The 26,478-nt window shown below is 40.2% G+C and overlaps 1 protein-coding gene and 1 long non-coding RNA gene across 2 annotated transcripts in view; one reads left to right on the top strand and one right to left on the bottom strand.

Moving 5' to 3' along the window:
- Positions 1–99: 99 nt before the first annotated feature.
- On the top strand, positions 100–22,129 carry CASP3 (caspase 3). Its single transcript, XM_059156100.1, has 7 exons — positions 100–236; positions 12,021–12,085; positions 14,757–14,881; positions 18,109–18,237; positions 18,580–18,755; positions 19,166–19,286; positions 21,043–22,129. The coding sequence occupies exons 2-7, from the start codon at positions 12,033–12,035 to the stop codon at positions 21,270–21,272; spliced, it is 834 nt and encodes a 277-aa protein (XP_059012083.1). The 5' UTR covers positions 100–236; positions 12,021–12,032; the 3' UTR covers positions 21,273–22,129.
- The window catches only part of LOC131820468 (uncharacterized), a 49,163-nt gene continuing 38,671 nt past the window's right edge, over positions 15,987–26,478 (bottom strand). Inside the window, exon 3 of the long non-coding RNA XR_009349650.1 lies at positions 15,987–16,204. This is a non-coding gene — a long non-coding RNA (uncharacterized LOC131820468). The remainder of the gene's footprint in view (positions 16,205–26,478) is intronic.

Below are 26,478 nucleotides of genomic sequence, written 5' to 3' on the forward strand. Positions count from 1 at the left end.
CGCCGGGCCTATGAGGGAGCAGCATGGGTGGGTGGGAGCGGGAGAGCGCAAGGGCTGGAGGAACAAGTCTCCCGAGCGAGAAGGAGGGAGCGGGCCCGGGGCGGGGCCTAGGGGCGGGCCTAGGGGCGGGGCCTCCCACGAGTACACCTTTTAGGGCTGCGGGCTGAGGCTGCGGTTTAGGAAGCCTAACGAGTGCGAGAGGAATCCGTACGTGGCTGCTGTTTGGAGGCTGTGCGGTGAGTGCTGCCATCGGCCCTTCCCGCCGCGGCCCTTCCCGCCGAGGGAGCCCTGGGCCCGCTCCCTCCATCCTCCCAAGCTCTGCGCCCGCCCCGGCGACTTGCCCCGGCCTGTAGCTGCTCCGGGGAGGAGGACGTGGGCACGGTCGGTGCAGCGGATCCTTTGTTATGGCACCACGACGGGTGCGAGAACGTGCACCGAAGCCTGCTTAGCGAGACACCCGAGGGGGTGGGCGAGGCCAGGGGATGTGGAGGCCGAGAAACGGAGATCTGGCTGGAGATACGGAGCCCGGAGGACTGGAGGATTGAGAGGCCGGGCCGGGAGCGTCGAGGCTGGGTTGCAGAAGAGTCTGGTCCCGGGGGCCTGGGGTGAGGGTGGGGGGCGCCGGGGCCGGGTGGTAGGAGGTTGGAGCTGGAGCCGACGCAGCGGGATGCTTGAGAAGTGAGGGTGGCTGGGACCTTGGGCTGATATTGGGTCGGGAAAAGAGGAGCGGATGACCCGCGCCAAAAAAACGGAGTCTCGAGAGGGCGGGAGGCGAGCCTGGTGCTGCTGAGAGTCGCGGACTGATCCTCCTATTACTGGAAGAGGGCTTGGTCTCTGCTGCTTTCTCTGTCTCGGGCCTAGATTTTTTCGGGCTGATTGTGTGACTCAGTTTTCCAGAGAAGTAAATTCCAAGCACTGAATTCCATTTCCTTTTCAGACCCGCAGGCTTCCATAATTCCTTGCAGCTCTTCCCTGTGATTATGTATCTGTTGCCAAAGTCACCTGGGAGCTGCTTTAAAGTCCCCTCAGGCCATGTTGAAAAGGCTGCCTTTCCCAACCCTCCTCCCTCTTGATTTCGGTGGGTCTGTTCTAAAGCCATGCAGTCAGTAGTTGCCCCTGTCCCTGTACTCAGTAAGTGGCATCCAAGCCAAAAATGAGCGTTCTCAGCTACCTCTCCCTCCCTGTTCCTTCCCCAATTAGCCATCAAGCCACCAGGACCTCCTAAATATTGATGAGCTCTGTCCACTCTTCTCCATTTTTGAGAACCACCCTAGGCTCTTAGCTAGCTACAGCAGCCTCCTTACTGGCCTCCATACTTCCAGACCCTTCCCCCTACCCTCCATTCCATTCTTCACAGCGCAAGCTGAATGATCTTTATAAAATAGAATTCTAGAAGGCTACTCCTTTGGGCATAGGACAAACTCCAACCCTTTAACAAGGCTAACAAAGCCAAGCATAGGTTGGTGCCTTAGTCCCCTCCCTTGTTTTATCTTTCTTTATATCACCATTTCATTTACTGAACAGCCAGGCTGATCTTCAGACCTAGTCTCTGCCTGGAACACTCTGCATTCCCTCTTTCCCTTCATTGCATCACTTTCACTTGAGGAACTCCCACTTATGTTTCTGTTCTCATTAAGTACTTCAAGGTTAAGTCTTCTATTATGAGTTCCTTTTGCATCCTACATTTCATAAAAAGCAATGGCATGTCCTTTGCAGTTGCTTATCTACTATCTTCCCTAATAGTTTGTAAGCAAATTCCATGAGGGACTATATTTATCTTGTTATCTTGTTGTTTTTCTCCATATATATATATATATATTTCTCCATATATATATATATTACTTATGCCAGACCATATATATATGGTCTGGCATAAGTAATACCCACACTACAATATTATGCTTTTTAATAATTATGCCCTATCTAGAAAACATAAACCTATTTTGGGTTTACTTAGCAAATTATAATTAAGAGATGAGAATTAGAAAGAAATGGTAGAAGTGAAATATGGAGTCACTGTGACAATGTGAATTTGCAAGATAGTAACAGGTGTTAAGGAAGGTGGTGCTCAGCCACTTTGTGTTGGAGTTACATGATCTCCAAGAATGACTGTAAAGCTTAAGTCTTCCCTATCACCACCTGATGTTTGAGCTTTGGTTTTGCTTTGCTCTTTTGCAAAAAAAAAAAAAAAGGCTTTGAAAGTTAGAATGTGTTTTAATGAACAATTACTGGAGTGTGGCAATAAAATCTGTTCACAGTTAAAAGAACCTAATTAAATCAGATTTGCTTTTGCTCTTTAAAAAGGGCCTTGCTTCCTGCCTGTTTAAGAAACTGACATGTTACCTGATATAGGCAGTTACAGTATTTCTTTACTGTTTTGCTTTCAAAACCAATTTCACACAATCTACTGCTTCATCCCCCTCCAGAGCTAAAAGGCAGTCTTTATTTTCATGTATGGCTTTAAAACAATTTTGGTGTCTACTATTAGATCTTTAAACTCTGCCTCAAATCGGGGAAGCACTGGTTTTTGCGCCCCAACAAAGAGGTGGGAATTCTTAGACTGTTAGATAATGTTTTGTACACATGTAACAAATGTAGTGGAGGGGAACAGGTAGGTATTTTGTTGTCAGAACACTCAAGGCCAAGTCCCAAGGCTGCCACTTACTAGCTCATTCATAAGTTAGGCAGAAATCAGATATACACACCTCACAGGGTTATTGGGATAAAATGAGATGTCTGTTGACTATGCTTTGTAGCTAGATAATGTTACTTCTCTGCCTATTTTGTTCTTGCCTGCATATTGCTTAAAGAGCTTCTGAATTAGTGTAGAGTAAGATAAACTTCTCTGATCCCTACTGAGCACTGTCTGGCAGCTGCCTTGTGGAGCTGAATAAGGGAGTCCAGGTGTGAGTCCCACACAGGGACAGGCTCCTTGGCTCCAACCACAACTCCATACACAGGTTTACTGCAGTGCTCTGCACACAGTTCAGTAAATTATGACAGTGCCAGTGACAAATGAATAAATACTACTGACTACCGACTCTGACTTTTCCCAGTTTCAGACCTTCCCTGGCAGGCAGGGTTTCTTTAATCCAGTGGTTGTAAACCGGAATGTGCTTCTGCAGAGGAGTGGTTCTGAGCAGCCAGGGAGGAGACTCTGTAGGTTGTAATTTTTATAAACGGCATCCAAGATCCTTCGTTCTATATTTATTTTATACAATATATGACTTTGAACAGTGGGGAAACAATTCGAGCCTGTCTTCCTGGTCCTGGGGCCCTTCCAGAGAAAAGGAAAGAATGGTTTGATCTGTTTGTCCGGCACAACTGAACTTAGTTTAGTTTACTCTGTTTTATTTTACTTGATGCTCAGTGTGTTTTCACCTTAATTACAAAGTAAATATTAAGAGATTTACTACCAGGTCTAATGGCAATGTCCAATTTGGTGATTCTTAAAATTCCCCAGAGAAATTCAAAGACCAGATGGGAATGAATTTCAATAAAACCTCTAGTACATTACAGCTGAAATCTGTTCTTATCCAAACTATTGTGAGAAGTCCGTTCTTTCTGTTTAAGTTACTAAATCTGGGTATGTTGACTGCTTTTGAGACTTTGTCCTCTCTAATAGGTCCTTTAAAAAAAAAAAAAGATTTTATTTATTTATTTGACAGACAGAGATCACAAGGAGGCAGAGTGGCAGACAGAGGGAGAGGAGTGATCCTAGGACTCTGGGATCATGACCGGAGCTGAAGGCAGAGGCTTTAACCCACTGAGCCACCCAGGTGCCCCTCTAATAGGTCCCTTCTAATAGGTCATAAATACAATCCTGATGTTTCTCAAACTCTTGGCAAAATTATAGCCTTCCCAGAAGTCATAATGGATAGGCTTCACTTTGACTTTACAGGCATATAGAAAATATCTTAATAACATGAAACCAGATATTTGACTTTTAGAAGATTGCCCAATGGTATCAAAAACACCATAACTGTCATTCCTATTTTGTTCATTAATTAGAGTAAGTGCGTTTACTATTTCAGTATCTCTGCTCTCAGTTTCTGTCATGTTCTTTTTGTTCTCTGTCTCATCTTAATGAGAGCTTTTAGGTTATGGATTTTAGTTTCCTTCCTTGAAACTCTGGAGAGGATTACCCTAGTCATGTGGAAGAGTGGGCGTCTGCCCTCTCAAGGCAGACAGATCCCGGTTTGAGGACTAGCCAGAAAGACCTGAGTAAATAATAAATGTGTACCTAAATAAGTAAAAGTACCTTTTGGCTCAGAGGCTAGCCCAGACGAGCCAGCATCAAGAGGAGCTGTTTGTACATGACACTTGTACACAACCCTCAAATCACATAAGGCATTGTGATTCTTTGGCCATTTCTTTGGCTATGTGTTTTGGTAAATCTTTACTCATAATTTTTTTTTTTTTAGATAGTCCCATGATCCATGATAGATGATTCATAAGTGAGCAGTATTCATTCTGATGTCACGTTTGGAGATTTCAAACCAGGCGTTATCCTTTGCCTCAGCTTCCTTTTAGGACTGGCCCTAGGAATAGGCTACTGCTGTGTGACAAGTTAGAAGAGTAGAACCTGGCAAACTTTACTCATCTAAAGTCTTATTTTGAAATCTCTACCATAGGCACACTTTCAAACTGTTCGTTTATAATAACAGGGTTTTGTGGGCTTCTTAATTTTAACACTTTATAACTTGATATCAAAATTTCAGTTTTAGAAATTAATTTTCATTCTGCTGCCTTCACTGTAGATCATTTATCCTGCTTTACTGCATTATTGCAATATACAATGGTCTCTTTAGTCGACTAACTAGAATATAAATAGGAAAACATTATGACTTTTCACTTGTTTATGAAAACAGCATAAAATGTTTAAATACCTATTTTAGAGTGACCATACATTTATACCGACAACCTTTTTTTGTTTTTGTTTTTGTTTTTGAAGATCTGACTGTTTGTAGCAGCTTCAGTGGCAAGCATTAAAGGGGTCTAGGAACTAGGAAAGTAAGTCTAAGACCCAAGTTCTAATTGCCATCTAATGCCAGTTGGTCTATTACAATTTCTCCAGGATCTAATATATGTTTGGAAATGTATTTTATTATCAGCAGCATCCTGAGTTGATAGAAAGAATTACATATATCAGTAATGGAGAATCAGTGATAATTTCATTGCTGTGCTAGGATATATTTTTTGGACGCTTTTGGTATGTTTTCCCACTTATGTTTTGTCAAATGAAAGTGTTCTAAGAACTTAAAGTCCTGTGATCACTGAGAGTGTTAAATATTTCCCTTGAGGGATCATTTTTTTATCCTTCTAAGATGAGATCACCATCCCCAGTATAATTTGTATTCAGCCTGGCATTAGCTAATGGAGGTGACGTAATGCTAAGTGTGACAAGTTCTGCAAGAACCAAAGCTCTTTCTCCCAAGAGTGTGGATGTGGTGTTTCCATGTGGAAAAAGCAGATGGTGACAAGAAGAGACTAAATGTGCACATGTCTGATGCAATGGGGATTTTATTTACCACCATGTAAATTTGTGATAATATACGAAGGTCAGCTGGTCCTGTTGCAATATATATGGTTCAGGTACTGATAAAGAAAGCAATGAAATTCATCATAGTGTGTGTTCCTGAGAAGTCCTTATCAAATAGTATAAGACACTGTTTTAAATCCCATTCTAAAGAATTCATATTTTTTCCTTCCAGCCACCAACTGCCTTACTGAAACAAAATCGTCCATCTCATGCCTAATATCAAATATCATTAAATTACAATTACTTGTATTAGGCTTGATCTGTATGAAACTTTCTTTAACTATTAAAAGTGACTTGATTAAAGTTCAGTAAATGTATGAAAAGGAAGTGAGTACTTAAAAATCACCTACTGTTTAGGTGAAATCTTAACATTGATATGAGCCAAAAAGCCAAATATTTTAAAACTCTGGAAAGCAGAGCACTATTTAAATTTAAAGTTTCTATAAGGGTAACATAGTTTCATCCCATAGCTTTATTGTTGGCAAGAGATAAAAGGTTGGTAGAAGTTAGTATTTCCGTCTAAGAATTGTGGCACTGTTTGCAGGAGTGTTTGACGTGAGATCTTAAAGGCCTCAATCATATGTGGGAACCCATCAGCTTTTAGGGGGTCCTGAACACATACTGTGTATCCTATGTTTGGAAAAACCATCCGCAGGGCCAATTTGAAGCAAACTGGGGCCGGAAAGGACATGGCAGGAGCTCTAGGTTCAGCTTTAGAAATTTCCATTTTTATTAAGTCTTCTTTCCCATTCTGTTTATTTTTTTTAAGATTTTATTTTTATTTATTTGATAGAGAGATCACAAGTAGACAGAGAGGCAGGCAGAGAGGGAGGGGGAAGCAGGCTCCCTGCTGAGCAGAGAGCCCAACGTGGGGCTCGATCCCAGGACCCTGAGATCATGACCTGAGCCGAAGGCAGAGGCTTAACCCACTGAGCCACCCATTCCAGATTTACTACAGGCTGGCCATAAAGTCTTGAAACATAGATAATATTATTTTCTTATGGATTGTAATATAATAACAATAAATCACTTACTATGTATTTGCCTCTGGTTTGAAATTGTTAGCCACTCTGTAGCTTTTCTCTCATTTCATCAACTTAACCACAACTTTGTTTTTTCAATCATGGATGGATAATTGTTTTGCATTATAGTCTGCCCAGTTAGAAATGGCATGCATGGGGCAATTGGGCTCTATATTTATGGTTTAAGAATGTTTGAGGTTTCTTGTACTTAATCTATGTTTGTGGTATGTGTGAAACAGAAAAAGAAAGAAAAAGAGGGAGACTAGAACATGGTACAGAGCAGCCAAGAAAAGATTGCTACTTTCATAGTAGTAGCAGTCCCCTGTTTTTGTCATTCTTGAAGCAGGGCTGAAGGTTGAAATTGACCACACAATCCTGGTTGATGCAATCTATCCCTGCCTATAGATATTATTTTATAAGATAAACCTTGTTACTATTTTCTAGGTTAAAAAAAAATAGATGTCATAGAAAATACAGGAAAATATCAAGGAGTAAATAATATAGCCAGTAATCCCATCACCCAGAGATAGCCACTGTTGGATGATAGGTTAATGTGTGAAGATGCTGGATAATTACTTTGGGTCTTTTCTTGTATAGAAAATTGAGATTATATTATTTTATAAAACTTTATAACCTATTTTTACTTAACCTTATAAGCATTTCCTGCATAATTTAGTTCTTTAAAAAAGTTTTCTAGCTGTTTTAACTAATGTATGGATATACCACAACATAATTATTCTCAATTCTCAATGTTCTTCTCTCCCCTCCTTCCCTTGCCCTCCTCTTCCCACTCCCTGGGGTTATTTTTTCTAGGCTATGTTCTTAGAAGTGTAATTTTACCAGATCAAAACTTCTAAGTTTTTTTTGAGGGATAGGAGGACATAGCAAGATGTTCTCAAGAGATAATACCAATGTATGCCCCTTGTAGTAGTGTATGAGAATGCTGATCTCCCACACCCCTGCTAGCATTGTATGTGATTGGTTTTTGGTATTACTTGTTTATAATACATGGGTAAATATACACGAAAGTACACCTTGGACATTTTGGGATTCTTGTCTCAGAGTTTATCTTCTAAATATAGAGAAAATAGAAGCGATCTTATAAGAAGTACCTCATTGTTCTTGCCTCACATTCACCCTCCTTCCACATGTGCCCCAATACTTTGCCCTCCTTCTGCCTTTGGGGGGATGAACCCTTACTTGTTCTTAGCTGAGACTAAGGCCTCCCCACAGGTGAGAGATCTGCAAATCCTTCACCCCTTCAGGAACTTTCTCTCCTCTTGCCTTATTAATTTCTCACTTTACACAGATCATTCTCATCAGCATGAAAGCAAGCCTTCCATGGCCCGTCTTCAAAACCAAACAAAGCAAGAAATCTCTACCTCTCGTCCCCCTCCAGCTCCTATGCCATTTCTCTTTCCCCCTTCCCTGCACAACTGCTTGCTCACTTGTGTTTTCTTTACTCCTTTTTGTTCTCCCATTTTCTCCCTAACCCAGTGCCAGAACATTGATCCTTTTAAACTATAATGTTTGAAAATTGTGACACTTGGCTGTTGTGTAAATGTAGAATAAATATGTTTCAGGTACTTTATTTAATTAATAATAGAACCAGTAAGAGACTAAGACCAGTTCAAAGGAGAATTAGAAGAGCAAACAGATGGTTAGGTATACTGAGATGAATTTGCTAATAGAGGCAGAACTGGTTAATATCCTACAGGGCAGTGAAACATAATTTGGAAGGGTCATTTTTCTATAGGTCAAAAATCAGTATCATTGAAAGACATAATTCATTTTTGTTGCTATAGGCAAGAACCATTAGCATGGCTATCCATTTTCTATGACTTAATTTCCTACAGAGTTGTAAAATAACCTACTCATTACAAGGTCAGATAAAGAGTTAGTAACCAAAATCTGTAAGGAGCTTATCAAACTCAACAGCCAAAAAACCAAATAATCCACTTAAGAAATGGACCGAAGACATGAATAGACATTTTTCGAAAGAAGACATTCAGATGGCTAACAGACACATGAAAAGATGCTCAACCACAGCCATCAGAGAAATACAAATCAAAACCAAGATGAGGTACCACCTCACACCTGCAGAGTGGCTAAAATTACAATACAGGAAACAACTGGTGTTGACAAGGATTCAGAGAAAGAGGAACCATCTTAACACTGTTGATAGGAATGCAAACTGGTACAGCCACTCTGGAAAACAGTATGGAGGTTCCTCAGAAAGTTAAAAATAGAACTACCCTATGACCCAGCAATTGCACTACTAGATATTTACCCAAAGGATACAAACATACTGATTAGAAGGGGCACCTGCATTATCAACAATAACCAAATTATGGAAAGAGCACAAATGTCCATCAACTGATGAATGGACAAAGAAGATACGCTATGTGTGAACACACACAAACACCCGTATATACTCACAATGGAATATTACTCAGCCATCAAAAAGAATAAAATCTTGCCTTTTGCAACGATGTGGATGAGTTACAGTGTATTATGCTAAGCAAAATAAGTCAGAAAGACAAATACCATGATTCCACTCAAACGTGAAATTTAAGAAACAAGATATGGAGGAAGGGTGGAAAAAGAGAGGGAAGCAAATCATAAGAGTCTTAACTATAGAGAACAGAAGGGTTGCTGGTGGGGAGGTGGGGAAGGGGTGGCTAAATGCATATGGGTATTAATGAGGGCACTTGGGATGAGCACAGGGTGTTATATGTAAGTGATTGATCGCCACATTCTACTGCTGGTACCAATATTACTTTCTATGTTAACTAACTAGAATTTAAATAAGAACTTAAAAAAAAAAAAAGACAGGCTATAAAGTCAGCGAATCCTCAAGATTCTTCTAGACCATGCCCAGCACCACACTGAAATGCTATACAATAATTACTTTTGCCCATTTCCAGGTGTTAGACAATTTTTTCCTCATAATCCCCACTAAACCCATGACCTTCTTGCCAAAGCCAATGGTCTGTCCTCAACTGACTTGAACTCTTAGCAAAATTTAAAGCATGGAACATTCCTTGAAAGACTTCTGCATGCTTTGGTATACAGCATTCATCTGACTCCTCCCCACTCACCTCCCTCCTCATTTCAGTCATCTTTCTTAGTCTTAGGCTGGCCTTGTAAATAGGAGAGTGCCCTGTGTATCTCCAGTGCTGATCTCTCCCTGAGTTCCAGACTCTTAACTACATATATCCAGTGATCAGCTCTAATCTAAGCCACCATCATCTCTTTCTAGAACTATTCTGTAAGGCTTTCCATTGGCCTGTGTGCCTCTACCCCAATCTTCTACAGTTGATTCTCCACTCAGCAGCCAGAGAGATCTTTTTAAAGCATGCCGTCCCACCTCTGCTTAAAACACACCAATGGTTTTTCCTTGCAACCAGAATAAAACCAAAGCCGCTCTTGGCTCCTGAGGGCCCTATGTGATCTCACCTTCCCTACTTCATCTCTTTTTATGCCTTCCCTTCTTTTACCATGCACTGGTCAAAATGGTCTTTGTTCTGTACCATGAGTACCCCAAACTTTTTCAGGGACTTTGTACTTCTTGGTCCTTCCCAGCAAAGACAACTTCTGTGTCATTTAAGTCTTGATATAAACATTACCCGAGAGATGACTTCCTCAACCAGCTTAGCTAAAGTAGCTTATACTTCCAGTCTCTCCATGAATGGCTCCATTTTCTTTTCTTCATTGTCCCAATTAGTGTCAGAAATCTTACTATCAATCTATAATTATTCTTCCTTTCTAGGATGAAAATTGAAGGTAAGAACTTTGTCTTGTCTTCCACTCTGTCTTGGTGCCTACAGTGATACCTGTTACAAAGCATGTGCTCACTAAGGTTATATTCACCATCCTCCCTTGGTTTTCTAGAAAGCCTATAGGAAACAAGATGGTAGAAAAGCAAAGAGTCTTTGTTAGAAAAGCAAAAGAAAGACTGGCTTTGAGAGGAAGTAAAACACTGCTCTCCTCTGTGGTTGAATTGAAATGGTCGCACTTCCTTTCTTCCATATTCTTGTCTCCATCTTTTCTAACCATAGGTTCACACGGTATTTGGGGAGAAGGCAGGAATGAAATTAGCTTTGGAGAACAGAAGAGGTGTCCTTAGCTTTGGGCTTTGAAAAGGGTGGGTTTGGTAGGGATTTTCAGTTTGGGATGATGAAAAAGAAAGTTCTAGAGATGGATGATGGTGATAGCCTACACTAATGTAACTGTACTTAATGTTACTGAGTTATATACTTAAAATAGTTAAGATGGTAGATTTATGTATCATAATTTTTTTTTTAAATTTAAAAGTGGTGAGGAATGCTAGGACTTTCTGTAAAGGCTTTTGTGGTTGGCTGAGACCTATTGATGGGCTTTTATATTATTTTACGATTTCTGATCTTAGTATGCGAGTCAGGTTAAAGTTGTATTTTGATTTGTATTTTTGCGGTTGCCAGGGCTTCTAGAGGCTGGAGAAAGTCAAGAATTTGGGGGTCTGTTTTTCTCTTTTCTTCATTTAGGGAGGCAGATTGCCATGGGAAGTACGTTTACTTCTGGAAGGCCAGAGAAGACATGGGAGAACTCCAGAAGACAAGTAGTAAGGAACTGGCTTCTTCAGAAGCAGCAGAGCAGAGTGGGAAGGAGAGGGGCTGAGTCACTTAGCTCTGTGACTGTGGACAGAGTCATTTAATCACTAGAAATGGGGTTTCCTGACTCTCAGGAGTGGTGGGAAGAGGAAAGATGAGATGCCTAGCACAGTGCCTGCTGTCTAATAAGTCCTCCGTGGGTGCCAGCTGCTCCGATCATAAGGACTCGCTCACCGTGTCAGGTCCACTGGAATTGTCTGATGGAAGATTGAAAGCAGAAACTTTAGTTCTTTATTCTAGGTTTCCCTGGCCATTCTACCGCCCTAGATGAGTAGGTGGAATTCTCAAGCCCAGTTTCAGAGTAAAGATTACATGGAAGTTTGGACTTCCTGGTGCTGTGTCTTTTGAGAATCTAAAGCTTTGTAGCATAGTAGCATGTGAGCTATACCATTGTGATGGGAAGTTTCCGGGTTTCGTCTCGACTGTGCTGCCTTGGAAGACTAAGTTCTTAGCAATGATTGACCTGATCTGTTGTGAGAGAAACAAATTGCAATCTGTATCTTGATATGGTGGGAGTGGATAAATGTAAATATTTATCAAGCTGTGTGCTTCTTACCTGTGCACTAAATGAAGTTCATAGCTCAGTTAAAAAAGAGAAGAGAAAGAAATGGACTACATTGCACATACTTTTAGAAAGGATTATAGCCCTCCGGTTTGACCCCCAAAAACCTTTAACAAGAGAGGAGAAGCTGAGCCAGGAGTGGTAATACCAGTGGTAAAATGTCCATATATAGCATTGGAATAATTAATATAATGCCGTGGTCTTCTAATGACAGATTAACTCCTGTCTTTTTTATATTCCAGTTAGAAGTATCCATGGAGAACAGTGAACACACGGTGGATGCAAAATCCATTAAAAATTCAGAAACGTGAGTATTTCTATTGGGTATATTCTATTCTGTAATATATTCCTATATATTCTATTATGTTACATATTCGATTATATATTCTATATATACTCTATATTCTATATATATCTATTCTAATCTATTCTATAATATATTTCTAATAGAAAAATATTCTATTTCTATCCTTTATAATGAAGGAAAGATGTGTAGGTGATACAGCAGACTTGAAGGAACGGGGAAGCAGAAAGGGCTTTCAAACTCGAGAGAACCAGCTGACATCTCCCTTGGCAGCTGCGTGGCTTTTGCTCATGTTAACTTATCCTCCCTGAATCTCGTCTTTCAAACCAAACTTTCATGATACTGTGGGGAGGGCACAGGGCACGATGAGGTACAGCGCCTGCCCCATAGTCAGAATCCCCAACCTGCAGAAGGATGCCTTAGGAGAGGCAGAGCTTGCAATTCTTCTGTGCCTCCCAAAATCTGTCTATAGGATGGCAGCTTTTGTGTTTGGAGGAGATTTTTTGGCTTTCTGTTTATTTATGAGTTGTTCTTTTTCTTTAAAGATTTTATTTATTTATTTGCCAGAGAGAGCCCAAGCAGGGGGAGCAGCAGGCAGAGGGAGAAGCAGGCTCCCTGCTGAGCAAGGAGCCTGACATGGGGCTCGATCCCGGGACCCCAAGATCATGACCTGAGCCGAAGGCAGGCATTTAACCAATTGAGCCACCCAGACATCCCTATTTATGAGTTTTAAAACTAAAATGAAATGCCAGTTCTGATTCTGGGGAAGAACTGCCTGCTTTTAGATGATCTTGCCCTGTCTGTTTTTCTGTCTTCCTCTTTCTAGTAGTTTGCTTATTAATGCTTCCCATAACCAGAAGATGGAGAAAGGAAAAAGATCAGATGTAAACACCGTTAATGTAATTCATGTCATTATCCACTTGGGATCCCCTGTGGAACTTTGAAATCTGAAAGTTTCTTCTGAGATCCGGTATTATTATTTTGGACAAAAATCACAGTAATTATTTAGTGATCTTCATACTAAACAAAAGTATTACAGAACAATCACCAGGTTACCAATAATGATTTAGCAGTGTCTGCTTAACTGAAGAGATTTATTAGAAACTAAACTTTTTAAAAAATTTTTTTAAAGATTTTATTTATTTGACGACAGAGATCGCAAGTAGGCAGAGAGGCAGGCAGAGAGAGTGAGGAGGAAGCAGGCTCCCCACCAAGCAGAGAGCCCAATGCGGGGATAAATCCCAGGACCCTGAGATCATGACCTGAGCCGAAGGCAGAGGCTTAACCCACTGAGCCACCCAGGCGCCCCAGAAACTAAACTTTTGAAATACAATCTCATTTTAGAAAGTTTGGGGTCTTTTATTTATTCTTTAAACCTTTTTAAGTGACTTAAAAGGTTTCCTACCTTTTCATATCATACAGAATATAATTTAATAGCAAATTGCACAGGATCCCAAAACAGATTTAGGTCTGTTTCAATCCGATGATAAGTTATGCTCGTGTTCCTCGGCTTTTGAGTCTGCTCTGCGTCAGGCATGTCCCCCTCCCCATGCAGCTATCCTGTTGATGGTAGAGGAGCCCTTCCTCCTAAGGAGGCAGCAGGGGTGGAGGGGAATTACAGTTCTGGGATCCACCATTTATATGATTTTCAACAAGTCACTTGGCTTTCTGAGCATAAATTTTCTCACCCGTAAAATGTGGGGATCTTCACTGTTCGCTAAATATAGTTGTTTCTGACCTCGACTGCTTTAATTTACTATTTTAATCTTTTCCCAACAATGTTTGTAGAATTGTATATAATCTGAAATACTCTCAGGTTAAATGCATGAGGACGTGGACTTGAGGTGTTGATGTTTGGTGTCCCTAGACCTGATGTGTCCTGATCCTTGGACTAGATCAGAGGTCAGGCCTGCCGTCTATTTTGGTCAAGTTTTATTGGGACATAGCCACACACATTCCTTTACATGTCGTCCTGGGCTACTTTCACCAGTAGAATGGAGTAGCTGCTTCAACAGAGACTGTACGACCTGCAAATCTCAAATACTTAATGTTTGGCTTTTTTGAAAAAAAAGTTTTTTGATCATGGTCTAGATAACAGGTTTTTGGATAAGTGACCTGTAGACAACTATTTCCAATTCTTTACAACAGTGATCTGTGTATTAACTGTTAATTTGTTCAGCTCATAGTGTTTAAAGAACAATTTAGGAATGGTGAAAAATAACATGCTTTGAGATGTATTTGCATTTTTTCAGTTTCTTCTCATTTTCAGGGTATTTTTAAGATCTTACTCTTACCTTGAGAGATAAATATCTCACAAGCTATAAGAAATTTAAGAATTTTAAACTATAAAATACATTTGGTGAAATTTTATAAAAATTTAGAGGAAAACTTAAAATGTAGAGAGTAAAAGCCTGAACTCTGAAGTCTGACAGGTGTGCTCACCCTTGGCTCTGACAGTGTCTGTGTCACCGTCAGCACTGAGCCTCGGGGTATGCATTTCCACATCTGTGAAATGGTTTCTCATGAAATTTAAATCAGGAAAGGCCTATAGTACAAAGCCTGACATTCTTTCAACAAATGTGAACTGTTCTTATGTGTTATAAAATTTGTATTACTGTGAACAGCAGCATCGATCATTTCTACCTTTGTTAACTGTTTTTTGATTTCCAAACAGAAAGATCTTACATGGAAGCAAATCAGTGGACTCTGGAATGTCCTTGGACAACAGTTATAAAATGGATTATCCTGAAATGGGTTTATGTATAATAATTAATAATAAGAACTTTCATAGAAGTACTGGTATGTACCCTAACGTAATTTTTAGTCCTCTTCAAATATTGTACCATTTACGTTTGGTATAATATAAAAAATAGAACTGATGTTATTCGTTAGTAAATGATAACACAGAATAGCCACAAAGTAAAGATAGAGCAGGACCCTACACATAGTCCATCACGAACTCTTGATCTTCCGCCCATTATCAGAATTTCTCCCTCTTCCAACAGCTAGCTTCCCATCTGTATGTTGGCTCTCCTGCCCCAAATTCTGTAGAACTCTTGCTTCTTTATCCTCCTGCTCCCTCTTTCATTCTAACAGAAAGATTGCAACAAATAAGGAGCAGTATATTTTTCTTTCCCAGAACTGTGTGAGGCACCTCATAGGTATTATCTCGTTTAATTTTTGCAACAATTCAGAAAAATAACCACAATTAGATGCTGAAAGGTTAAAATTCTGACACAGAGTTCACACAGATCGTTTAGTAGCAGAGCTGGGACGTGGCCTTGGTGTGTGCCTGACCACGCCCCACCCCGCAGTCTGAACTCTGAGTCCACCTCCTTCCAGTGAAGCACTGCTTCACTTCTTTGTATCTTCATTTGCTCTATTGACTTTTTCCTTTCCCCCCACAAAAATGACAGAACCCCATCTTAAAGAGACCTTTCTTTCACCTTGCTTCCTTTTAAGCTATGATCTGATTTTTATCTCTTCTAAATTTTTGAAAATATGGGCTGTAAGCTTGCCATCTTCACTTCTCTCCATCCCTCTTGAATCTCTTTTCTGTTTTCTACCTCTGCAGAAACTGCTTTCTTAAGTTCCCCATGGCCTGATCACTAAATCTCTCTTCTCAGTCTCTCTACTGGGTGTGACTCTACTGATATGGTTCAGAATATATATATATATATATATATTTAGAGAATATAAACCATCAAATCTCTTATAATCCCAGAAAGTTCATTAAAATCTGGATGTGTTGATTCTTTTTTTCCTGAGAGTTTCTTTCAAAGCTTAATTTGATTCATAATACGTAAGCAGAGTTGTATTCTGCTTGTTCCACTTAATGTAATGTAAGCATTTTTCACGTTGCTATATAATTATCAGATCTTTTAATTATTATATAGTATTCCATTTGCTTAATTTGCATAATTTATCCTATGAATGGACATTTGGGCTGTTTCTCCATTTCTTATTTTTTATATTTATATTGATGCTGTGATAATTCTTTGAATCGGCATATTGATCACATTAGACTTAATTTTTAATTAAAGAAATTGGAAGGACCAGATCCAATTTAGGAGGCCTTCTGTTGGGCCGGTGGTGAAAATGGCCAGAAGAATCCAGGTTGCCCTGGAACGATAAGCAGAACTTGGTGTTAGAATAGTTATGAGGAAGGAGTAGTGGGAAAAGTAGGTGTCTGAATCTGAACGAAAGTCTTCGTATTGCTTTTGGCTGTAAGTTGAGATGCCACCTTCAACCATCAGATACTCTACATCATGTTGCTAGTTATAATGCCCACTTCTTGTAGAATTTTACACTGTGGAGCCTATTCTTTAACAGCCATAACCACAAATTACTTAACCCAGGAGTCTAACTTTAGCAATCGAATGAGCTCTTCTTCTGCTTTGAAATGTGACGGTCAGGTACTCACAGTGCTCTCCTGATAGTCTTGTGTTTTCTGTACTACTGTTAAATGGCTCATGGGGCGCCTGCGTGGCACAGTGAGTTAAAGCCTCTGCCTTCGACTTGGGTCGTGATCCTAGGGTTCTGGGATCGAGCCCCACGTCAGGTGCTCTGCTCAGCGGGGAGCCTGCTTCCCTTCCTCTCTCTCTGCCTGCCTCTCTGCCTACTTGTGATCTCTGTCAAATAAATAAATAAAATCTTTTAAAATAAACAAACAAACAAACAAATAAATAAATGGCTCACAACCCAGGACCAGAATTCAGTCTCTTTGTCACATAGTTGCATGGTGTCATCATCCTCTCCAAAGTCAAAACTTTGATGGGCTTATTTTAATTTTACAAAAATTACCTATGGCCATAATACAAATTTCAGAAACTACAGATTAATAAAAGAAAAAGCATTAAAGTCACTCATAGTCACACTACTCAGAGATGCTCTATCAACAGTATTTTGTGGGCATAGGCATTGACTATATTTTTTGTATTAATACGTTATAATTTACTCATTTCTAAGGTGTGTCTTCTCTAACACTTTGCCATTTTTAGATCTGAGCACATTGTATAGTCAGTCTGTCCATTTATGTGGAGAGTACTCTAAAGGAGAACCTGAAGCCCAGAACCCCTGGGTACAGGACTGACGCTAGCCTTATTACTTTCAACAAGTTCCTGAACTTCTCTTTGCTCCCTCTCCCACATCTGTCCAAGTGAAGCTGGTCACAGTCACTGTCACACTGGTGTTTGGAAGGGTTGAAGGAAATTACTCATAGCAGGATGCCTGGTGAACAAGATTAATGTGGTAGTGGTTTGTGTTTTTTTGTTTGTTTGTTTGTTTGTTTTTTCTGGAAGCATATTAAAGTAGTAATGGATCTTAAAATTGTTGGGAACCTAAAAAAATGCAGTTCCTCTGAATGTGTGAGATGTGTGTATTGTTATATATAGCATTTTTTCTTAAACAAAAGTAGGATCCTGTTTTACAGGGTTTTTTAATACAATGACCATTTCCCATGGCAAAATTTTGTCTATGGAAATTTTTTTTTAAAGATTTATTTATTTGAGAGACATAGAGAGAGAGAGAGAGGGAGGGAGAGATCAGGGGAGGGGCAGAAGGAGAGAGAGAATCCCAGGTAGACTCTGGGCTGAGCTTGGAACCCACTGCAGTGCTTGATCCCACATCCCTGAGATCATGACATGAGCCAAAATTGAGAGTCAGACACTCAACCGACTGAGCTGTGTCATGTCTACAGAAATGTTAATGGCAACACAGTAGTCCATTATGTAAGTGAATCATAATTTATTTAACCGAACTTCTCTTGTTAAGCATTTCAGTTGTGTTTTTCACTATCTAAGCAGCTGTGAAAGATATCCTTCTGACCATAGCACTGATTCAGCTTATGTTATGAAGTGTCTTATATGCTAAGAAACTAAAGAGACTGTGTGCTAGATCAAAGTCATTGAATTTTCTTAGCAGTTGAAAAGATTTTATTGTGGATTGTGTGACTTGCTGAATAGTTTATTTCAGAGGAATTATTATTTTTTTTAATGCAGTTATAAGTAATCCTTTCTGTTTTCAAGGAATGGCACCTCGGTCTGGTACAGATGTAGATGCAGCAAACCTCCGGGAAACATTCACGAACTTGAAATATGAAGTCAGGAATAAAAATGATCTCACATGCGAAGAAATTTTGGAATTAATGGACAGTGGTAAGAAATAATTAAAAGAATGATGACCCCCCCTTTATTGTCCAGTTTTATATTATGGGATAGCTGTAATTATAATAATAAGGCATGAGAACTGGGGCACCATATTCTGTATAATCACACATTTTATATACATAAAGTAAAAGTTACTCATGCTACCTCCCTAACATGGTTTGAAGTATGTCGACTGCCCCAAGGTGGGTTTTGATGATCTCTCAGTTCTGTCCTCAAGTTTCTTCATCTTCCTCCTATACAGTTTAAATACGATGGTATTTAAACTTGATGGGTGAATGAAGTTGAGTTGTTTTTTATGTTTATTTTCCTTACTTGTAAACATTTTTCCAGTCTCTAAAGAAGATCATAGCAAAAGGAGCAGTTTTGTTTGTGTCCTTCTAAGCCATGGGGATGAAGGAATAATTTTTGGAACCAATGGACCTGTTGACCTGAAAAAACTAACAGGTTTCTTCAGAGGGGATTACTGTCGAAGTCTGACTGGAAAACCCAAACTTTTCATTATTCAGGTAATTTATACCAAAACAACTTAGTTATTGAGGATTAATCAGGGATTAATTTGCTCTTTTGTGGATTAGCCAATGGATTTATTTTTTTTCCCCTGAAGCTACTGAACTACTTTAACTTTTTTATTCATTTAAACTATCACTTACAAGATAGAGAATAAATATTCCTTTTAGACTTGAATCAAAAAGATTCCTCATTTAACATCCATGTTTACCCAGCCTTTACATTTCTTAGAAATAACAATTATATGTATATACACATAATGGTTTTTAATAAATTTTTTTTAAGTAGTCCACACCCAGCATGGGGGCCTGAACTCACGACCTTGAGGACAAGACCTGAGATCAAGAGTCAAAAGCTTAACCAACTGAGCCATGCAGGCGCCCTTAAATGCTTATTTTCTAACTGCTAGGCCTGCCGAGGCACAGACCTGGACTGCGGTATTGAGACGGACAGTGGCGCCGAGGACGACATGGCCTGTCAGAAAATACCAGTTGAAGCAGACTTCCTGTATGCCTATTCCACGGCCCCTGGTAAGACAGTTACCGATAACAGACGTTACCTGGAGAGTCTAAACACAGAGCAAGTGTTCCAAAGGTTTCCAAGGTTTTCACATTCATAAGCAGCTAAGGGGTCTGTATTTTAAGGTAACAGAAGTGTCAGAAAGTCATCTTTAAGCAAAGTTCGGCTGGAAGGTGTGCACTTATAAGAAAGTGGGAGGATGGGGTAACCGGGTGTTGGGCATGACGGAGGGCACGTATTGTGATGGGCACTGGGTGTTACGTTCAACTAATGGATCGTTGAACACTACATCAAAAACTAATGATGTACTGTATATTGTCTAACTGAACGTATTAAAAATAAAATAAGAGGGGCACCTGGGTGGCCCAGTGGGTTGAAGCCTGTCTTTGGCTCAGGTCATGATCCCAGGGTCATGGGATTGAGCCCCCCCCCCCCCCCCACTTTGCTCAGCCGGGAGCCTGCTTCCCGCCCCCCCGCCCCCCCACCTGCCTCTCTGCCTACTTGTGATCTCTGTCTACCAAATAAATAAATCATCTTAAAAAATAAAAAATTAAAATTAAAAAAATAAGAAAGCATAAATCCACAGTGTCCTCCATGAACTTAATGCCAGATATTATAATATACAATACAATATTGTGTATTGTAATATAGGGGATGAATTGTAATCTTATGATACGGTATAGTATGTGCTGTATTGTCACATTTTCCAGGAATTCCTCGGAAGATGGGAAATAATAAAAATAAACCTGAATAGTGTGTGAGAGGGTAGAGTGGAATGGGGAGAAAAGAAATCGGTTACTCCATATTATTGCGGTTGTGTTGTACCTGTCCTCCTATAAATAAGTATCGATTGATTGTGCAATTTATTTATTACACAGCTAACTCGGGGTGACACAAAGTTTGGAAACAGAGGACAAATGTATATTTAAAGAATGTTACATTTTTAAATATGCTCAATATGATTTCTTTTTAACCTCAAGATAGTTCCAGGTAAAGCACTTCCAAACTAGAAGCAATAGATCCGAGAGTTAATCTGAGAAAAAGTACAATGGATACATTGTGTTCTCTTTTTTTTTTTTTTTTTAAAGATTTTATTTATTTATCAGAGAGAGATGGGGAGAGAGCGAGCACAGGCAGACAGAATGGCAGGCAGAGGCAGAGGGAGAAGCAGGCTCCCTGCCGAGCAAGGAGCCCGATGCGGGACTCGATCCCAGGATGCTGGGATCATGACCCGAGCCGAAGGCAGCTGCTTAACCAACTGAGCCACCCAGGCGTCCCCATTGTGTTCTCTTTTTTTGGAGTTTTTGAATATTCTGTAATGTCTTTATCATACTTCGTCTGGATGCCTTGTAGACAAATTTAGGACATGCAAATATGTGCATACATAAGCAGTTGATGTCTGGGGTGAATCAGTAATCTGATGGCAACATCATGCCTCTTAAAATAGTGTCTCTTACACATTTGTCCCTGCATCTTTCACATGTTTCCCTCTTCCTCCCTATGAGAAGGGAAGCCCAAACAAGAGAGCTCGCCATGATTCAGCGGGGAAGGTAGTTCACACTCTTTTTTCCTTACCAAAAGGAGAGGTGTATGCACAACGCCAACCCCACCCCCAGCAGCATCTCCCCTGAAACAAGAGGAGGTGTTTATTTCCTTTTTATGGCTGGTAATGCATGTGGATCTTTGTGCTTGTTTTTACCTTTGTGATTATACATAATCTATAAAATCAGATACTCATGGTACTTGGGTTGTTACTCTGCCTCATAGGTTACTATTCCTGGCGAAACTCAAAGGACGGATCCTGGTTCATCCAGTCACTCTGCACGATGCTGAAACTGTATGCTCACAAGCTTGAGTTTATGCACATTCTTACCCGGGTTAACCGAAAGGTAGCCACAGAATTTGAGTCCTTTTCTCTTGACTCTGCTTTTCATGGAAAGAAACAGATTCCATGTATTGTGTCTATGCTCACAAAAGAACTGTATCTTTACCACTAAAGATGGATGGTGTTTTTGGTTTTTTTATTTTATTTTTTATTTTTTATTTTTTTTAGTTCATATGCCAAGTGAGGAAATGGTTTAACTGATCCTGTATTTTCCTCTCATTTTAATCTAATCGAATACTTCACATGGTACTTTGGAACCTGCTACTTTCATAGCAATAAAACTATGAGGCTACCTCACACTCAGAATCAGGTAGTCGAAATTGAATTTAATTAGGAATAAATAAAAATGGGTAGTAGTACAATCGTTGTGAGAGGAAATGTTTCTAAATCAACTGCCCTGAAAATTAACAAGTTTCAGTGATGCTGTTATGAATTTTTAAGTAATCACGAAAGAGGATAAACACTGTAATTATAAATTTCAATGATCTTAACATGCTCCTATATGAGAGTATGTACTCTGATTTTTGTCAAACTACAGACACGCTAATGGGGAATAATATATCCTAGAATATGGGGCTCCGTGGGCAGGGTCAAAGTCCTAAAGACCTACCTTGATTTTAGAATCAGGATTTGGAGACAAGTCAATTGTATTTTTTGGTAATTTGTCTGAGAGCATGGTTTTGTGATGTTGGGCCTGAGCATGTCTTTATTGCAAAAAGTCATGTTTAGTATTGAAAAGGAAACTAATTATTTTGCCAGAGGAATTGTGAGCAAATCTCGTTGACTCTCGCCAGGAATTAAGCTAAATGCAACATCAAGAGGGGGTAGGCAGAGTTAGAACTGCAAGGTGCAGAGATGCAGCTATCCGCCAGCACCCAAATCCTGTCCTTTGTGCCTGAGCCAAATCTGTTGAGCTTCACATGCCAGCAAAATATGTGAAGAGATGTTATGTAAAAACCTCACACTGTCGATCACGCTGCTAGCAGCGTGAATTGAAGAAACTACAGGAATGCACTAAAATACAACTTACATAGTAACCAGTGAAATGCCACGAAAAACAATTTAAATCAATCAGCTGGGCACTCTGTCATTAGAAGATGGTCTGAGCCTGAGCAGAGACACTGTGGGCACAGCCTGTGTGATGAGGGCAGAGCCCTGGACCGGCTTTGGGAAAAGGCCCGCTAGCTAGTTTTTCCGTATGGACTAGTGTGCGTGGAAGATACCCCCCAACCCAAGGCAGGAATCTCCAAGAGAGCTAACCAACTCGGAAATTTCTGAGGTGGAAATTTTCCAAAGGTGCTAAGAGTCACAGCAGAAACCATAGCACATTTTATGGTACAGTTTTTAAGCGTGTTATTTTCTGTTGAAGTTTACAGTCAAAGGTACAAAAAATGGTAATTATAATGATGTCCCGTTCATTGAATGAAAGGCCCTTGGCACGCAGGACCTTAGAAATTACCAGTCTCCCCTCTCCTCTGGTGCCTGGGGAAGCAGCCCCCACCATGGAGGCCAACCCCGCAGGCGGCCTCCCTCAGGCAGGTCCTGAGCCCTTGCTGCATCCCGAGCCTCAGGGGTTTCGCAGTCGTGACATTTAAGGTGAGCTATCTCTTGCTCAAAGAAAGAAACTGACATTTATAAATGACCACTCTTTGTTTTACCTGTGGAACTTTTTCTAAGTAAATAAGGCATGTCCTGGTATCTTGAGATGTGTTCCTGTGTGACTGTTTTGTAAATTTTTGTTATGCATTTTTATTTCAAAATATAAATTTTAACGTAAATCACCAACATGTTCAAGTTTTTGTTGTTCTCATTTCTGATATGGTGCCGCTAACTCTAGTTTAAAAACAGTTTTAACCAAGATCTGGAGCTTGATTTAGAAAGCATGCAGCAGGATTTTGTCATCAAATATTTTGAGGTGGTGGCGAATTACTGAATAGGATAAGCAGAGCTTTCATCTTCCTAAGATGACCAGGATGCCAGGAAGGACAGCAGGTCTGTAGAGACCACAGTCCCTAAATATGACCATGTTTTTGCTTGTTTCCTTGCTTTGCAGAATAGTAACAGCATAAAGGACATTTTCCACCACATGCATTTTCAGTGGGGCTAATAGAAGGGGAAAAAGAACTTGGGAGACATGTATGTCAAACCACAATGTCCCTAGTGGCCACCCTGGGAAAGTGTTCCCTTAAATAACGTACTTAGAAAAGGAGTATAACAAAGTGCAAACGTGAAGTTTTAAATTCCTTCCAGTGTTTCTATAATGAACATGGAATAGTTTTTAAGTCAGAAAACTAAATTAAATGATCCGAACTGGGAATAGGGGATTCCTGTTTTCAGGGAACAGAGGGTGGCATGAATAACTTTTTAAAGACTCTTTAAAGCTATAGTTCTTTATAATGGGTTGAGAAAATGAGTCCATTCTAATCTCACTACTATCTAAAGAAGTTTGAGATATTAAAAAGGAAAAAGCCAGCGATTCAGTAGAAAAATGACCAAAGGCATGGACACAGTTCACAGAAAAGGAAAGACCAAATGTCCCTAACACTCAGGTAAAGTGCTTAATTTCCATCGTAATAAGAGAAAAAGCAAATTAAAGTAAGGTGTCATCTGTCCTCTGTCAGATTGACAGAAGCCCTGAAGTTAGATACCATTCTGTGGGCAACACAAGGAGATACCTCCTCCCACTGGTTGGTTTGCAAAATGGTGTAATTCCCTGTGGAGGAGAATCTGGCAATATTTAACCAAATTTTATGTTCTTCATTTCAATCTACTTTTTTCGAAATTCAAGCTACCCATACATCTGTCCATGCACAAAATTTTAGTTACAATTACTCATCACAACATTGTTTTCATGGTTTAAAAAAAAAGGCAGCAACCCATTTATAAAGAAGGCAGGTTAAATAGACTGTGATACGTCCACATAATGGAACATGATTTGCTGTAAAAAGTGGGGAGGAGTCTGCTTAACCAATAGGTGAAGATCTCCCCTATGTATGATTAAGTAGAAATGGGTGAAACCGAACACATAGGTAATATGCTCTATTTTGTGTAAAAAGGGAGGACAGAGTTAAGAATGCATTTGCTGGGGCGCCTGGGTGGCTCAGTGGGTTAAACCTTTGCTTTCGGCTCGGGTCATGATCTCAGGGTCCTGGGATGGAGTCCCACATCGGGCTCTCTACTCAGCAGGGAGCCTGCTTCCCAGCCCTCCCCTGCCTGCCTCTCTGCCTACTTGTGATCTCTGTCTGTCAAATAAATAAATAAAATCTTTCAAAAAAAAAAAAAAAAAGAATGCATTTGCATAAAGAAACACCAGGAGGGTTTAAAAGAAGAAGAAGAAGAAACTAATAAAAATGTAAATGGTGGATGGGGTCGGGGATGGAAGTGAGATTTCACATGTGTTCACTTTCCTATAAGACTTCAACTTTCTGGAACCATGTCAGTGTATTACCTGTGTCAACTGAGAGAAGAAGCAGAACTGAATCAAACAAACACATTTATTTTGGGTCTCAGAATTGCAATTTGGGAGTACACGTTAAGGTAGCAACCCAAATTTTGACCCACTAGGAAACAGAAGTTAGGGTTTATTAAAGAGAAAAGGGAATGCTTGTCTATGTTGGCAAAGAATTTGGTTGATGTTGGCAACAGAAAACCAATCTTGGCTAACCATAATTGCTTGCGAAGGCAATCACTGAGCAAAAGTTCATTCCTATACCAGACTGCAGGTGTTCATGCAAAGTCCTGGGAATATTGGCTGTTTGGCCCAGTGTAAAAGTCCATGTTTCCACTCCGGGAGGAGTGTGCATAAGGCCCACCTTAATGGCCTCCCAGCTCCATGTTAAAACCCACTGATATAAATGACTCCTTTTTATTGTACCTTTCAAGCCTTCAAAAATGAAATTTAATCAAGGGGAGGTGAGAGGGGCACAAAACTTTCTCAATGATGAGAACACGGATTGTACATGAGGAGTACAGAGGGGAGGGGTGGAGAAGGCACCATACATTTCCAAAGCCACATTAGATAATTTTGTTTAGCTCACTAACTTCTTTGTCTCAGCCACGAGGTATTAATTGAGACATCATAACATATTAATATTAGAACTTGAGCCCAAGATCATTCTCGGGATTTTGTTGTTGACGGAACAAATAAGTATTAGTTTCCTGGTTGATTTTTCTACTTGTTCCATCCTTATCCTTTGCAATATGATTATAAGTATCCTTTACAATATGATTATCATTAATTATCACATGGTAAGCAGGCCAAGAAATATTCACAAGACAATTTTCATGCCCAGAATCTCTACCTTTTACCACCCTGATAATGAAAGACCTAACAAGTACCATATGACTTCACTCAAATGTGAAATGTAAGAAACAAAACAAAGGAACAGAAGTGGGGGAAGACAAACCAAAAAACAGACTCTTAACTGCACAACAGACTGGAGGTTAACAGCGGGGAGGTGGGTGGGGTGTGAGAGAAATGGGTGAAGGGGATTAGAGTACACTTAACGGTGAGCACTGGGTAATGCATATACTTGCTGAATCACTATACTATACGCCTGAAACTAATGCAACACTCTATGTTAGTGATCCTGGAATTAAAATTTTTTTTTAAATAATGAAAAGATGGGGCGCCTGGGTGGCTCAGTGGGTTAAAGCCTCTGCCTTTGGCTCAGGTCATGATCTCAGGGTCCTGGGATAGAGCCCCGAATCAGGTTCTCTGCTCAGCAGGGAGCCTGCTTCCTCCTCTCTCTCTGCCTGCCTCTCTGTCTACTTGTGATCTCTGTCTGTCAAATAAATAAATAAAATCTTTAAAAAATAATAATAATGAAAAGACCTGAAGAACTGAGGTGCTTAGGCATCTTCAGGAAAGGCAAGCATCTCCCTTTCAAGAAAACGTTTTTGCCAAGTTTAAGTTTGGTACAAAAAGCTATTAAGGAGTGTGTCTGGGCTGGAAGAGTCCTTGTCTAATCTGCTCCTTATGCTTTGGTTTTATGTGACTTAAATATAAGCCTGGGGACCCGACAGCCCTCCCTTCGATGGGTCCTGAGTGTTGAGTGCTAATTCACTGATTTTACCAAAGAATTTCCAAAAACCCATTTCTGCCTGGAAGGTTGAAGGAGAGCATTCAGAGGGTCACTGTGGCTGGAGGAGAGTCAACAAGAGAGGTGGGTGGGTGGGGGAAGGATGGGGGGGGTGGGGGGGTCAAGGAGATCAAGAGTGGCCTTGTAGTTGCTTTGCCTAGAGATGGCACTGGGGGGGAATGCACACCAGAAGAGGAAGCTCCAACCTTTGAACAAGGAAAGGAGAAAAAGGACCAT

The sequence above is a fragment of the Mustela lutreola genome, chromosome 18 (genome assembly GCF_030435805.1).
Source record: "Mustela lutreola isolate mMusLut2 chromosome 18, mMusLut2.pri, whole genome shotgun sequence".
NCBI classification, from domain to species: Eukaryota; Metazoa; Chordata; class Mammalia; order Carnivora; family Mustelidae; genus Mustela; species Mustela lutreola.